This window comes from Zootoca vivipara, chromosome 3 (assembly GCF_963506605.1).
Source record: "Zootoca vivipara chromosome 3, rZooViv1.1, whole genome shotgun sequence".
Lineage (NCBI taxonomy): Eukaryota > Metazoa > Chordata > Lepidosauria > Squamata > Lacertidae > Zootoca > Zootoca vivipara.
In genome coordinates this window covers 94496916-94512062 of record NC_083278.1, presented here as the reverse complement: position 1 = coordinate 94512062, position 15147 = coordinate 94496916, and the positions used below count along the sequence as shown (strand labels likewise).

Sequence of the window (15147 nt, the reverse complement as noted above, 5' to 3'; positions counted from 1 at the left end):
ACACACACTCAGAGTACTTTAAGTGTGTTTGCAAGGATGTGACAAAGCATCACCTGCCCGGAGATGAAGGTGAAGAGGAGGAGGTTCTGCTCAGAAAGGTGGTTTGTTTAAATATGGTTTGGGCAGTTTATGTATTGAAGCAGAGCACATTATATAATTTGTGTGCCTGGTGTTCCTGAGGTATCTGACCCACCTCCCCTATTTTCCAATGGCATGTTTTTCAGCTGCACAGTTTCCCCTCAACACTACATTTTGCATCCAGTTGCATAAAAAACCTTGCCAGCAGGCATGGCCAATGGCCAAGGATGATGGGAGTTGTAGTTCAGCAGCGTCACACGGACCCAGGTTTCCCACACCTGCTGTGGGTTCAGTTGTGGTGAATAAGTAAGGGCGCATTCAGATGTGGGGAATCTTGCACTAGTTTTCCTGATTGTATTGCTGGTTCTGTGGTTCCTTTTCTGATGTTCCTTTCATGCTGTAGAACCTGCTGTGTTATGTGGCTTTTTGACTGATTTGCTAAATTTCATCCACATCAGTGAGTGTGATGTGCTTCTGTGCTTCTGTTCCCTTATGAGCCACCCATGCAAATGGCAAACAAAAAAACTGTATGCTGGTATACAGCCCCAAATTTACTCCCATGAGTTTTCCAGGTTAAGGGGAGAGCAAACTGGGTTTTTTCTGGACTCAGATAACACAGGAATGAGCCCTGAACATGCGTAATATGTGTCATGTGAAAGCTCAGGTATAATGTGGAAATCAACTCTTAGGGAAACTTGGGGGGGGGGAATGCAGTGTGAACAAACCTTTGGGAGAGGCGAGAATCACACCTTTCTGTATGCATGGCATTCTTCTTATCCTCAGGGCTGCAAAGCTATGTTGCCAACCTAATTTTGAACAACTAAACAGACAGAAATAAGGAGAATGGTAATCAGAAATATAAATTCACCTTCCCTCCCCTGGGCCACAATTCTGCTTTTTAGATAATGTCAAGGGTTGATTGAGTCTAATTTTTCACACTTGAGAGCACCAGTTTTACAAATACTGTCCTTGGCTCTGTTACGTGGAATCAAGGATGTTAGGTTCTCCAACTGTGTTTTGACATCAGTGCAGTTTGTGAAAAGAAGAATACGAAAATTACATGAGTGGGGGGTTTTTTAAGTGAGAATTTTGCTCATTCATTCTAGAAATCTTCCCCTGCCCCTTTGACCTTTCCCCCTTGACTTACTACCTCCATGTAGACATGCCTAGAACACTTAGGCTAGTTTTGAGGCCACCTGTGGGAGATTATCTCCCCCCCCCCCCCCAGCCTCATTCAAAGTATTGGCTTTCAGGGACTTTTGTTATTGTATTAGAATCCTATAGGCTTCTGGCACATCCGTAGGTGACGGAAGCCATTTTGAAGAACCCAGTGGAGGTAGCTCATGCTTCCGCTTTGATTTTTATAAAAGCAGGTGCCCTAGCAAACTTGCTTTTTCAGTCATTTTCTCATTCTGTCCTTAAATCAGAGAGAAATATTGTCTGCATAGCCCCCCACCCCCTTGAACCTATAGTATCGTTAATACAACACTGGGGAGTTGGCTAGAACAATGCTGCCCGCTACCAGTCAAACGGCTTAGAAAAATTGTGGAAAAGAATGTTAAACGCGGTCCTGCTGTGATCACTAAAAAGGCCGCTGTCACAGTGTTTCCATGCCAGGTATTACTCAGACACTGCTCCCCTCTTCTGCAATATTCCTGGCTTTTATCTTGTTTTGCACAATTCAGCCATATCTTGTCCCTTTAACCACCTTACTAGTTCACATAACTCAGTCGGATTCTGCCTGAGGAAATTTTTTAATTAACTATGCTTAAAGAATCAAAGGGTCAGGACGGAACGTTGGAAGGACATATTGGCATTGTCAATTTTGTATCTTCCTTAACATTTCTTTCTTTTTCTTTTTCTCTTTTTGGTGGCACAAACCCAAGTGCAGAATGTGATTTTCTACCTCTCATGTACCAAAAAGTTAATTGTTTAGTGAAGAATCTAAGCTGCTACTTGACAACTTATTTTCTGGTCAGTGTCAGATATTGTGACCATGAAATAAAGCCCTTTTCAGTCAGTCAGACAGACAGACACACACACACACACAAACAGCTTTATTCTGATTGCTTATTTGGCAAATTTAAGTGGCGATTTTTCCACACAATCAGGTTTCTGAATGGCCACCATCCATTTGCTGTTGGGAAACTGAATGCTGGACTTCACGTAGGGCTTGGCCTAGTCCAAAAAGGCTCTTCCTTGGCTCTTATGCTCATTTCTTGACAGTTCTTGGTATTTCCAAAATTTGCCCATTTAATTTTTGTGTTTGTTATGTCCAGAATACTCTAGGTATAAAGAACTTAATACAGTGACTTCAACAATGCCTGGTCATTGTTGTTAGATAGCTCAGTCTGACTGTTGTGGCCTACCCCACAGATGCATGTGCTTAGATAGCATTTATTTCAGAAGGACAAGCTCTTAGGAAGCTGCCTTATATTGAGCCAGACCATTGATCCATCCAGGTCAGTATTGTCTACACTGGGTTGCAGTAGCATTTTAGGGTTTCAGATAAGGGTATTTCCCAGCCCTGCCTGGAGATGCCAGGGATTGAACCTGACATCTTTTGAATGCAGAGTATTTGCCCTGAACTGCAGCATCTCCCCATTCCCAGGTCCTTGAGCTGCAGCTGCAGGACAATTGTGTTTGTTTTACATTCTCATTCAGAAGAAAAATGCTAGGTCATCTATACGTAGGTCTCATTGAGTATTTTGTCAGGAGTGTCTATCCTTGGAGAGCTTGTGAGGGTCTTTATATCAGTCGGTTAGTGGGTGGGTCATGAAATGGAAGCAGAGCCTGTGGAGGATGCAAGGGGGGGAGGGCAAGCAGAGAGCCTATCAAGAGTCCTCTGCACTTTGGCAAGAGATGGGAATGTGGGGAGGCTGAACAGTTTGAGTGGGTAGTGAATCTGACTTGCCCAGGCTCCAGGCCAGCTGGCAGCCAAATCCACAACACTGCTCTCGATCTGTGACCTTGTAACTGGTAGTGATGGCCACCAACTTAGATGACTTTAAAAGAGGATTGATCCGATTCATGAAGGATAAAGCTATCAACAGCTACCCGACATGATGGCCATGTTCAGGGTATGCCTCTGAATACCAGTCCCTAGGGATCACAGGCAGGGAGAGCACTCTTGCGTTCATGTCCTGCTTGAAGACTTCTCATAAGCCTCTAGTCAGCCATTGGGAGAGCATGGTGCTGGAATTGATGGGCCTTAGGCCTGATCTGGTAAGGCTTTTCCTGCGTTCTTAACTAGTCTAGGGCGTGACTTTTATAATACATAGTTTTGGAGCATGTTAAAAACAACCTCGTGAAATAGCTCTTTTATCTTCCGATTGGTTCCATCCTTAGCTGACTTTAGCAAGTGTCCTAGAGGAAACACATTTCACTTGACCTCCAGGCTCAGGTGGGGCACAGGGCATCCTCTTCTCATTTGCAAAGCACAAATCTGCAATGTTGATTTTGTAAAAAAAAATGCCTGTTTAATCTTCCAGAAGCAGGACTGGCCCCTGCACAAGCTGGAATGCTCGGCCATGTGCGTGTTTGGGCAGAACTGGAATCCCTCAGAGACTGTGAGACTCACTGCAAGGATTATTGCCAAACAGGTGAGCAGGACCCAAAGACTTCGGCCAGATTTCTGTTTTGTTTTGTTTGGAGATGGAAAGAGCCAGGGAAGTGACTGTGTGCTCTAGCAGTCTCCGGTGCAAACTTCTTGTTTGTGTATATGCCGGCAGTTGCTCCTAACATGAAGCATTTGCAGTGTTTGTGCTTAAGAACCTCTTGAAATACTGTGCTCTTGAACCTTTTCCATCTATTAAGTCACCTCCCTCATTCTTCATTGCATTTCTCCATCAACCATGCTTTGCGCAAAGTCTTTGGAAAGCAAAGCCTTACAAATGTAATAGCACCTTTTATTTCCGGTGTCCTCAGGCACAAGACTTGACTGCAAGCAGTTCACACACTGTTTTTGCATTGCAGAACGTTGATGTGAAGCTCAGTGAAACAGGGTTTATTGGGGAACTGCACAAACCTCTGTTTCAGATGCTCATTATGGCCATCTTGCCGTGAATTCCAAATTCTTCTGTCTGTTTTGGCCAGATTCTCCACAGTCCAGCTGTCTGGAGGCTGGTGGTTCCTTCGCATATGACATTACATACACATGGGCTTCTTGGCAGCTTGACCAGGGACAGTCCAGTTCCCCAGGCTGAAGAATCGACCAGATGCTCCTCTCACTAGGAAATGAAGCCTCTGTGGCAATATGTCCTTCCCAGATGGAAAGGACACCTTTCAGGGAAGAACGGGTCACTAGTTGCTACTTAAAAACAGGGAAGGATGCAGAGGAATTGCAATACCTTGAAGACCACCTCTCCCCATATAAACCATCCCAGACTCTGTGATCATACTCTAAATCCCTTCTTTGTGTGCCTCTTCCACAAGAGGTCGGGAGGGCAGCAACACAAGAACGGGCCTTTTCTGCAGTGGCTCCTTATTTGTGGAATGTTCTTCCCAGGGAGGTCCGTCTGACGCCTTCATTATACATCTTTAGGTGCCAGGCGAAAATGTTCCTCTTCTCCCAGTCCCTTGGCTGATGAATATTCTACAGCCTTTTAACTGTGTTGGGGGTGGGTGTTCATCTTCTTTTAAACTATTTATTTTGTGCTTTTATCTTGTGAACTCCCCTGAGGTAGAATCAGAATGTTCGGACATACAGAAATTTAATAGATAATTGATAAAATTCATAGAATTACAGTGTTGGAAGGGACCTTGAAGGCCATCTAAGTGAACTCAATGCTCATTGTCGGATCTGCAATCAACTGCAGCATCGCTGGCAGACTTGCAGTTCCAGAGTAGTGTAATAATCAATATCTTTTCCCAAGGAACTCTGGGAGTTGTAGTTGATGGGAAACAGGGGTCTCCTAACGACTCTCAGCATCCTTAACAAAGTACAGTTCCCAGCATCCTCTGGGGGGAGCCATGGCTGCTAAAGTGTGGTACAGTAGTGCTTTAAATGTTCAGTATGGATGTGGCCCAGGTCTCCTTAAGTAGGAAGCCCTCTAAGCTGGAGGGAAATCCGACCCCATAAATGGAGGCTCCTCCCAAGGCAAAATGTGGGTTTTCTGAGGCTTGCTCTCTCTCACTCATAAAGCGTTTGCAGGGAAACAAAGTGGGACCGGTAAGTTTCAAGGTCACAGCTTTGTATGTTATCGTAAGGCTCCCAACTTCTCTCCCCCTCTGTAATAACGTTTTTTAAAAAAAAATCAAACCTCCTAAACAATGGCCTTTGAAGAAATGCTGTACATTTTGAGAACTGCTTTTGTGATAAGGGTGACCCAGATGCAGTGGGGAGAGAGGACTCTGAAGGCATGCTGGGATGGTAGCTTGCCTGACTCCCCCTGTGCTTCTTTCCTTTCCTTTCTTTTTTTTAAAAAATTTTTTTAAAACACACTCTAGTGGTGATCCACAAACAAAATTAGATGTTTAATGATGAAAAGTCATTGGAATAAATTTGTGCTTTTATAGCTTGCAGGGGAGTGGGAGGGAGCCCTACATGCCATATGAAAGCTAAATATGCAAACCGTAGTCCCTGAACCTCAGCTGCTGGGCCACCTGCAAACCCATATTTAATGGCCAAGATTACAAAGAAGTGGCCTTAGGCCAACGCTGGAGTGTTGCTTTTGAACTCTGTCAACATTGAGATTATTCACTTTCCTCAAAGCAAAGTCTGCCTTCTAATAGCTTGCTGCTGTTAGTTACTTTCTGCAAATCTGCAGCTAAAAGAAATTACAATTTTCATTTAAAAATAATAATTAAAAATTACTTGTTCTGTTTGTGCAGGCATTTTCACAGGAGTTTTGGGACATAGTGCCATACGGTGTCAGCAGATTTAAACCAGAGTGCAATTTGTTGACTCATCTGGGCAGTGTGGTTGTGTGTCTCTGTGAGTGTGTGTTGTAGAAAGGACAGTTGTGAATAAGCTGATGGAATGTGTGTGGGATTTTTTGTTGTTGAAAATGTCATTTTTCTTTTCTTCATTACTAGAAAACACACCCTGGAAGGACTGAGTCAGAAAAGCTCCTTTCTATAACAGAGTTTGAATCTCGTAAGTATTAAAAAATGGAAGACTCCAAGGGTTTTTCCACAGGGGGTTTAGAATCATAGAATCATAGAGTTGGAAGAGACCACAAGGGCCATCCAGTCCAACCCCCTGCCAAGCAGGAAACACCATCAAAGCATTCCTGACAGATGGCTGTCAAGCATCCGCTTAAAAACCTCCAAAGAAGGAGACTCCACCACACTCCTTGGCAGCATGTTCCACTGTCAAACAGCTCTTACTGTCAGGAAGTTCTTCCTAATGTTTAGGTGGAATCTTCTTTCTTGAAGCTTGAATCCATTGCTCCATGTCCGCTTCTCTGGAGCAGCAGAAAACAACCTTTCACCCTCTTCTATATGACATCCTTTTATATATTTGAACATGGCTATCATATAACCCCTTAACCTTCTCTTCTCCAGGCTAAACATACCCAGCTCCCTAAGCCATTCCTCATAAGGCATTGTTTCCAGGCCTTTGACCATTTTGGTGTTTTACTGTATAGCTGTTCAACAAAACCTGCCTGTTTTTACATCTCTCTCTCTCTTCCTGTAGTATTGAGAATATTTATTAATCACTCTTTAGAAAAAGTCTCAAAGTGACTCACAGTACAGCAAAAATATAATGCAATAGGCAAAAACAATAAAAAAGACACAATACAGTACCAAAAGGTTACATTAGCACTTCTGTTATGAATCATCATTATTTATCTTGAATACAGTGAGTTTTTATGGAAAAGTGACAGGCTATATAAACCCTCTTTCACCTTGCTGTTTGCATTTTGCCTCTATAACTTTGCATATACTGATTATACTACATATACTTTGCATATACTAATTATAGTACAATATAGTACAAACATTTTATGCATGTGCATTTCTATATTTACTTCAACAAGGTGTCCCATTCTCCTACCCCGCCGCCACCGCCAATGATTCTACTGTTCCCCTTAACTTGGGATAAAAGTGAATTAAAATTCTGGTCCATTGATTACACTTCTGTCTTGTCAAAACAGCCTTCCTGGCAACTCGGGTGACTTTGGTGGATTGTAATGTAAAATTTTAAAACAGCCAGCATTGTTACCAGGGGGCATCTAGTCAGTGATGGTACATTTGCTTGATAGTGACAGTGTCTTTGGGGCTAATTGCAGGGCCCTCCAGTGTTGAGCTGCATATCTGTCACTGCCAGTCAAATCTGACATGTCCTCCGCGGTTGCCACATCCCAAATGCTCCAAAGGTGATCTAAGGAGGAGTGAAGGCCTGTGTGTGTGTGTGTGTGTGTGTGTGTGTGTGTGTGTGTGTGAACGAACTTATTTCCCCCCCTCAAGGCAGAGCTCAAAACTGAGCCACTATTAAGAAGGCTAAGCAAACTGGAATTGCCTGCCAAGCATTTGTAGTGTTGCTCTCTTCCTCGGTGTGACAATAAGGGGAACAAGTGAGCACAACCATGCACATATTAGAGAACCATAATGTCTTAGATTTGCCTTCTGATCAGTCGGAACACCTTGAGATGCGGTCATGAAATGCAGCTATCTCTAGGAAGAAATGTACAACTTTTGCACATTTGACAAGAATACCACTTCATTATATTTATTGTATTTTTAAGAAGACAATTTAAAAAAAAAACCACCAAGCTTCTGGCTTTAGCATATTAGGTTGTTTAATGTGTCGCTTTTTCAGGCAACTTGATGCTGAACTTAACAGAAGTGGGATGCAGTATCACATTTTTATGCTGTACTAGCTGGCCCGGCCACACGTTGCTGTGGGTTTTTGTGTTAAATGGACCTTTTCCTGTTAAATGGACCTTCAGAGTCTCCCTTTAGAGTCCCTTCACCTGCCCTGTCCCAACCTGATTCCCCTACTGTAAGTTTCAAAAATAAGACTCCCCCCACGCGTGTTCCTGAAAATGTCCCCACCCCCCACTGCTTTGGCTGACTCAGGGTCCTACCTCCCCCCCATGGCTATGTGTTTTCCCCCTCCCTTTGTTGTGCCGCATCCCTGTGAGCCCCCTCCCCCGTTGTTGTGCCTCCTCCCTGTGATTCCCCCACCCTGTGAAAGGCCCATATTCTGTTTGTTTTTGCCTGTGGCCTACTGGGCAATGTTGCAGCCTACTCAGTTTTACCTGTCCCAACCCACCCCTCACTGCTTTGGCTGACTCAGGGTCCTCCCCCCCCATGGCTATGTGTTCCCCTTCCCTTTGCTGTGCCTCATCCCTGTGCCCCCCCCCTGTTGGGAAAGGCCCTATTCTGTTTGTTTTTGCCTGTGGCCTACTGAATGGTGCAGTCTACTCAGTCTTCCCCGCTTGGCAATGCTGCGGCCTACTGAAAAAGCTGGGCCTTTTTGTTGCAAAAGGACTGTTTTCAGTTGGTTGCTGTGGAATTTTGTGATGTCATCTGGCGGCGCAGCTTTGGAGGTGGCAGCGTGCGATTTGTCTTTCTTTTGGATGCTGCTGGTGCTTCTGGTGGTGACATCTAATTTGGGCACCATTTTTGTGTTTAATCATTATTTTAGGTGTGAAAGGTGTGGGGTTTTTTGGGGGGGGGGGATTATGGCAGATCCCTCCCTGATGGGCATGGAACATTGTGGCCAACTTTTTAAAATTACGGTTCAGCAGTTACGGAGAAAGGCTGTGACCTCCGCGCGCGCAATGCCTACATTTTTACATATATAGATGTGGAGGGGAAACGAATGTGGATCTTCTCCCCCCGCCCTGCCCCCCTGCCATACACACACTCACTCCAGGTTCTCTATCATTGAAGTCTGGCATGGCATTTATCAATATTTTATTTTTTAACCAGAGTAAAAACCCAGTTTTGGTGTCCTGTGAGGAACTATTCTTCCCACACAGGGAGGCCTTTCATTGGGTGTCATTTAATTCAGTGGTTCAGTGGCTTACTTTAGCATTCGATAGTGGTGCATTGACAAATACACAAAAAAGATTACACAGTGCATTTCATAAGCCAATATTATTCCCAGCTAATACTAATATATGGGTAGAATTTTGCCAGCTGTTAGATGCTTCCTGGCATTGTTGCCTTCCAAAAGGCCTACAAGGAGGAAAACGATACTCGCTGCAGTTCAAAGAAGAGTTCTTGTGACTGATTCTCTTTTCTTCGAGGGCGTTCTGTCTTGAAGCTGGCTTCGCTGCACTTCACTGCAAGTAAATTGGTCTTTGTATTGAAAAGGGATTTCTTTTCCTTTGCAGATCTCGATAAGCTCGACAATGAAAAGAGAGAGTTGATTCAGAATGACATCTCGGCTCTCCATCACTTTTATTCAAAGCATATAGAATACCCTGACAATGCAGCTCTTGTGGTCCTTTTTGGTCAAGTAAGTTTTTTTTAAAAAAAGGGGGTAGGCTGGATCCAAATGGCACCTTTGGGGGCATGTGATCTTGCACTGAACCAGAAGTACAGGAAGAAGGTTGGAAAAGAAGCTTAGAGTTGTGTGCAATTTTGTGCGATAAACCCCACATTTTGGGCCCTGCCAGCCCCACAAAACTCTGTTGGATGTACAAAATGCAGACCAATACATAAACATACTGGACATATTGTAAACATAAACAGTAAATATTAGAAAATGATTTCTTACAAACATTGAGATACTAATGTTTGATGTTTGTACATGGCATGAATGCTGTTGTATAAACATTTTAAAAGATGCTGCTGTCTAAATGATATAATGGAAGGTACTGCTTGGAACTGAATGTCATTTGAGACTGAGAATAACACATTCAGCTGTCTTTTTGCCCCACCTGGTTCCAGGATGCTGACACACTCTGCTGCAGCTCAGCCCGGCTGCCGCATCCTTAATCTTCCACTATAAAACTAAATTGTAGGCAAACTCTGACCTCCCTTCTTGTAAAGCTAGTAGCTCAGCAGCAAGACTTGATTAAGAATAAGCAGCATTCTAATCAGATTAATCAGGATGGTGCAGACAAATACGGTCACTTAGGCATGCAATGCTCAACAAGCCAGCGGGTTTTTAATTTCTCTCCGTCTTTCCCTTTCTCTCAGGTGAACTGTAACGGCTTCACAATTGAAGATGAAGAACTGTCACACTTGGGATCAGCAATATTCCCCGAGTAAGTGTTTTAGATGCAGTATTTCCCAGAGGGAAAACACACACAATTTCTAAGATCTATAAATTAGTTTCCAACAACATCATCAAAATCCTCCAGTTCTGTAAGTTATTTGCAAAGCTGAGCAAGGTGTTCCTTTCTCAGCTCTTGGAGCTCTGCACACGGCTCCCTTCCTCTTTTGTGTTCAGCATCTGTGCCTGTCCCATGAACCAGGTCCTCACCATATACCAGGTCTGGGTGGTCCAGGATTTCAAAGAGCCAAGCGGAAAGGGCTTCTCTGCTCAAGACCTTGGCGTGTCACAGACAGTCAGGGCAATACTGAGCAATAGCCTGACTTCCGTAGATGCAGCTTTATGTGTTCATTGGGGGGACGATTGAATTGGTACAGTGTCAGCAAAAGAGTGGACAAACCCAATCAAACATGAGCCACCTGGTTTCGCATGCAAGCATAAAGCAGGTTGAAAGTGTGACTCTTTAACGACTTAATGAGTGTCCACTGTCATAAAACAATGCTGTGTCATTTGCCGGTATTTAATTTCATTAAAGGGGAGGGGATGTTGATACCATATATCTAATGAACTATCAGAGCAAAAGGCATGCACACTAAAATTCCATTAGCTTCAATGTATTACTGTAATGGCACGAATATAAGCCACACCTTAAAAAAAAAAAATTGGGGGGGGAGAGACAATACCCAAATATAAGATGCTCCCTTAAACTTGGCGGCGACCACATGGTCCGAGCAAAAAATTGCGGCCCTAAAGGACCCGCACTGGGAAATGATGTGGGGGCGGTTAAGAGGTCCTGACACTCCTCCAAAATGCCAGCCTTACACAGTGCAGCTGGGGGGAGATTTGCGTAGGGTGGTGGTGGCGGCCCGCCTAGGCACCCGTAACCCGCCGCCGGCTACCACCCCCATGCCGGGTGGGCACCCCCCACTCCCTAAAGGCAGCGATGGGGGCCGGCTGAGCAAGAAGAGACATTCAGGGGGACGCAGCTCACCTCACACCACACCAGGTGAGTGCCTCCCGCTCCATTAACAGCATTGGGGCAGGCAGAGGGGGATCGCATGGCAGTGGCGGCGCAGCTGCCCCTGCTGGCACTCACCTGCCCACCACCTGCCTCTCCCAGAACTGGGCGGGCACCCCTCTCCGAGTGCCAGTGAAGGCCCATAGCAGGAAGCGCGAAGCAGCCCACCACCCCTGCTCGCTAGGGCTCCAGCATGAGTTAAAGGCTTGGGAGTGGCAGGTGGGCTGCTCACCGTTGCCCTGCACTCCCAGGCTGCTTTGGGGGGGGCGCACTGCTTTGCCGGTGGCCTCCCCCCCTTCGTTCTGACAGCTTGGGGGAGACTTGGGAGCAGCAGATGGGACAGATGCCGTTGTCCTGCCCCCCCAACAGCCCTTGTGGTGGCATCCTGGGCCGTTTCAGCAACGATATCATAAGGCCATGAATATAAGCCACACTTTAACTTTTCACGGTTGGAATTTGGGGGAGGGGGAAGTGTGGCTTATATTCGGGCCAGTATGGTAGTTCTCTTGAAACTATTGGGATTTTAAGGTGCTTCCCTGTGGCTATGCTGCAGGCAGCTGTTTCCTAGGACTTCACTTGTGGAGGTAAATTCTATAAACTGATAAGACATTTTGTTGTCTTTGAGATTTCTTCATGAACTCGTAACTTTGCCCTGAACATACAGTTGTAATAATAAACTTTATAAAGAGACTTTTGAGCTTCTTTGCACATAACGTTAAATCAAATACGGGCTTGCTGCAAACGCACAGGTTTCCAGAGAGGCGGTTGCGGCTGATGAGCTACTGCTCTGGTCCTGCTGCTGTTGCACTGCTGTGCGCTAAGTCATGGTTTGCCTTAGTGAGCCATCCAAACCCAAGTTCATGGTTTGTTTCACTCCAAGCAAACCATGGGCATTAACCAAGGTTGGTCTGGAGGAGACGAGCCTCCACAATGTTAAGCCAAACTATGGCTTGCTTTCCATGACTGTAAAAGCAGGAGGACAATGGGGAGGACTGCAAGTGCAGTCCATTCCCCAGGAGCCCTCGCACTTGCACATCTGTGCTGAGGCATGGTTTGGCTTGGTGTTATGTGCAGACCAGCCCATTCAACACAGGTAATTGTCGCAAGTTCTGCATTTTATAGTGCTCTTCCTTGTGGTCTTTAATATTGCTGCTCTTGGAACAAATGGGTGCCCTTTTGTTTTTGTCAGTGTGGCGCTCATGAACCACAGTTGTTGCCCCAACGTGATTGTCACCTACAAAGGGACCGTGGCTGAAGTCAGAGCTGTGCAGGAGATAGAAGCTGGTGATGAGGTAACTGTGCAGTGAATGCCTGCTTTCAAGGGATGGGGAGGGACGAATTTGTAAAACACACAGCCTGCCATGCAGCTGCGGTGTGTCTTTCCATCTTTGTGGTACACCCCGTTTGAGGATTCTCCCCTTCATTTCCAAATCCAGTTACGACAATGTGGTCTTTAAACTGTGGGAGCCAGCACCTCCCCTTTCGAAACGGTGACTTTTTTATCTGACAGAAACCACACCTGGTGTTTAAAGGAGGTCTTCTGTCCAAAATGGCAGCCCCCAAATGAGGTCTCCCTCACCTCTCCCCACAAGTATTAGCCAGACTTAACCCATGTTTCTTAAGCATGTTGTTTAACCATGTTGTCCTCCTCTATCTGAGGAATGGGGATTGGATTTAAAATGGGACGGTGCAAAAGATTTAACACCGGCCTGCTGTTTTTCAGCAACAGATTCACGGGTATTTTCCACCCCCCCCCCCTGGACTCAGGTTTGAAGAGGTCACTTAAATAGGCCAAGGGTAGCTTCAGATACTGCCTGCAACATTTCAGGTCGACCTGTTTCATAACCTAACCCACTCCACTAGTCCACCACACGACTGCCAAACCCTTTCCCAGAGATCCATGCTCACCTGACATTCCCACGAGGGGCGAGGACATCGTTTACTTTTGCCGCATTCCAGAAATCCCAGTTGTGGGATTATTCAGGAAAATATTTATGTGTTCTCTTTGAGCGCCTTATACTTATTCATTTATGTAAAATAAAGACGATTAAACAAAATAACAACAGTGCCAACAGAAAGAGTGTGTGTTAACAAGTTGGTAGAATATTCCTAATCAAGAGAGTATTGAACTCCTGGAAAAGGTTCTCTGCCATTCAATCAGCGCAGAAGCGCAACAGATTAGTCCTCTGTGGCGTGGCCTGTGCCTCCACCTTCTGGCTCAATGTGGTTACTGCATGGGAAAGCTGTCAAGATTTCTGTGTGTCTGTGTGCGTGTTTAGATTGGCTCCCATATTTTCTGCCTGGAGAAAAGCAATTGAGATGCACTCACTGTAGGATAAAAACAAGCAACTGCAAACTAAAGTCAACTTGCCCTGGGCATGTTGAGAGAAGGTGAAGGACACACAGATGCACACAAACAAGAGCAGGCTCGATGGAAAACCTTGCGTTGCTGCTGGAGCAGATATGTGTTTGGTTTTCCTTGTAGCCTTTTAATTTTATTATATTTGGGGTGAAAATTTTTAAGATCAGCATTTGAAACTCACCGTCTTATTTTATAACCGGAAGAAAATTCTTTGAGTTTGCGTGTATTTGGAGTTCTGTTTTCTGCTTCTGCTTTTGCTTCTTCTTCTGGGCGGATAAGAAACTTTGCTAGCCAAAGCAAACTGAGTGGCTATTTACTTTTTGCATCCACGAAGAGGCTTGGAATAAATGTGTCTCTGCCTATATGCCCGTTTGTGTTCAGACTTGCAGCGAAATTCAAAATCCAACCATAACAAATCTCAAGATCCCGACCGTGATATAGAATCGTAGAGTTGGGAGGGACACTGAGGGTCATCTAGTCCACCCCCCCTGCAGTGCAGGAATCTCAGCTAAAGCATCCATGGCAGATGGCCAGACAACCTCTGCTTAAAGTCCACCACCTTCCAAAGGAGTCTATTCGCCGTCTATTAACAAGAATATTGGCAGTATCAAACAAAACTGATCTGCTAATGCACAAAATTTTGGTTGTGCAATGGAACTTCCCCTTCCCTCCCTCCCCGCTCACCCCAATCTAGGGTTAGAGGGAAACCTGCAAGATAGGGGCATGCGAGGAGAGGGAGGCCAAAGCACAGGCCAAAGCAATTGCGCTAGCAAGCGTGTTTGCCTGGATATCGCCCGTTTTTTTATAAGAATGTGCTGCTAAATCGCAACATATCAGTTCTTTCCAAAAGTAAATACCTCTTTTTCCTTACACTGTATGATGCTTAATTTCCTTCCTGGGACAAGGCATGCTGGATATGCTGGCACCTTTCTTTCCCTGCTCTCCCACCTCTGCCCCCAATTGACCTACAGTGGCAATATAAAGGGGCTTTTTGGAGGTGGTATATCTACTGCTGCCACCACCTTGCTGTTCCCCATTATGTGCCGGTGGTGATCTCTGCTGCCATGGCCGTGGGGGGGGGGGCAGGCACTGCCAGTGGCTTCTCGTCCTGCTGGTGCCCCTCCATTTCCAATGGTGGATCATCTCGTATGCCCTCAGTCAGCCTCCCGGTGGCTCTCAGACGTTTGCCACTTTGCCACACATAAGCAAAACTGAGGCTCTTCTTTTCTGAAACTAGGTCTGCCGAAATCCTGCAAAGAATTGCATCTAGGAAGAAGATTGGAATCTTTAGCTGTTTTGTTGCTGTTCCCATTTCTTTAAAATATTGTCTGGCCCTTTTGCAGCACAGCAAACGCGCATGGATTTAAGGCGGGGTTGGGACCTAGGTGCTAGCTCCGCCCCCCCCCCAGTGCCCCATGTACTGCCTCCACTGCGGAACCCCCCCCCCCACACACACACACTTTTGCTGTGCCAGCCTAAAGGGGGAGTCTTAAGCACATTTGAGAAAATGTG

General features: G+C 45.4%; 1 protein-coding gene across 1 annotated transcript in view; it reads left to right on the top strand.

Annotated features, from left to right (window-relative positions):
• The window catches only part of SMYD2 (SET and MYND domain containing 2), a 39839-nt gene that overhangs the window by 12058 nt on the left and 12634 nt on the right, over nucleotides 1-15147 (top strand). The window contains exons 3-7 of the mRNA XM_035111316.2: nucleotides 3570-3680; nucleotides 6115-6175; nucleotides 9369-9493; nucleotides 10180-10247; nucleotides 12463-12565. Of these exons, the coding sequence (XP_034967207.1) occupies nucleotides 3570-3680; nucleotides 6115-6175; nucleotides 9369-9493; nucleotides 10180-10247; nucleotides 12463-12565 (468 nt within the window). The remainder of the gene's footprint in view (nucleotides 1-3569; nucleotides 3681-6114; nucleotides 6176-9368; nucleotides 9494-10179; nucleotides 10248-12462; nucleotides 12566-15147) is intronic.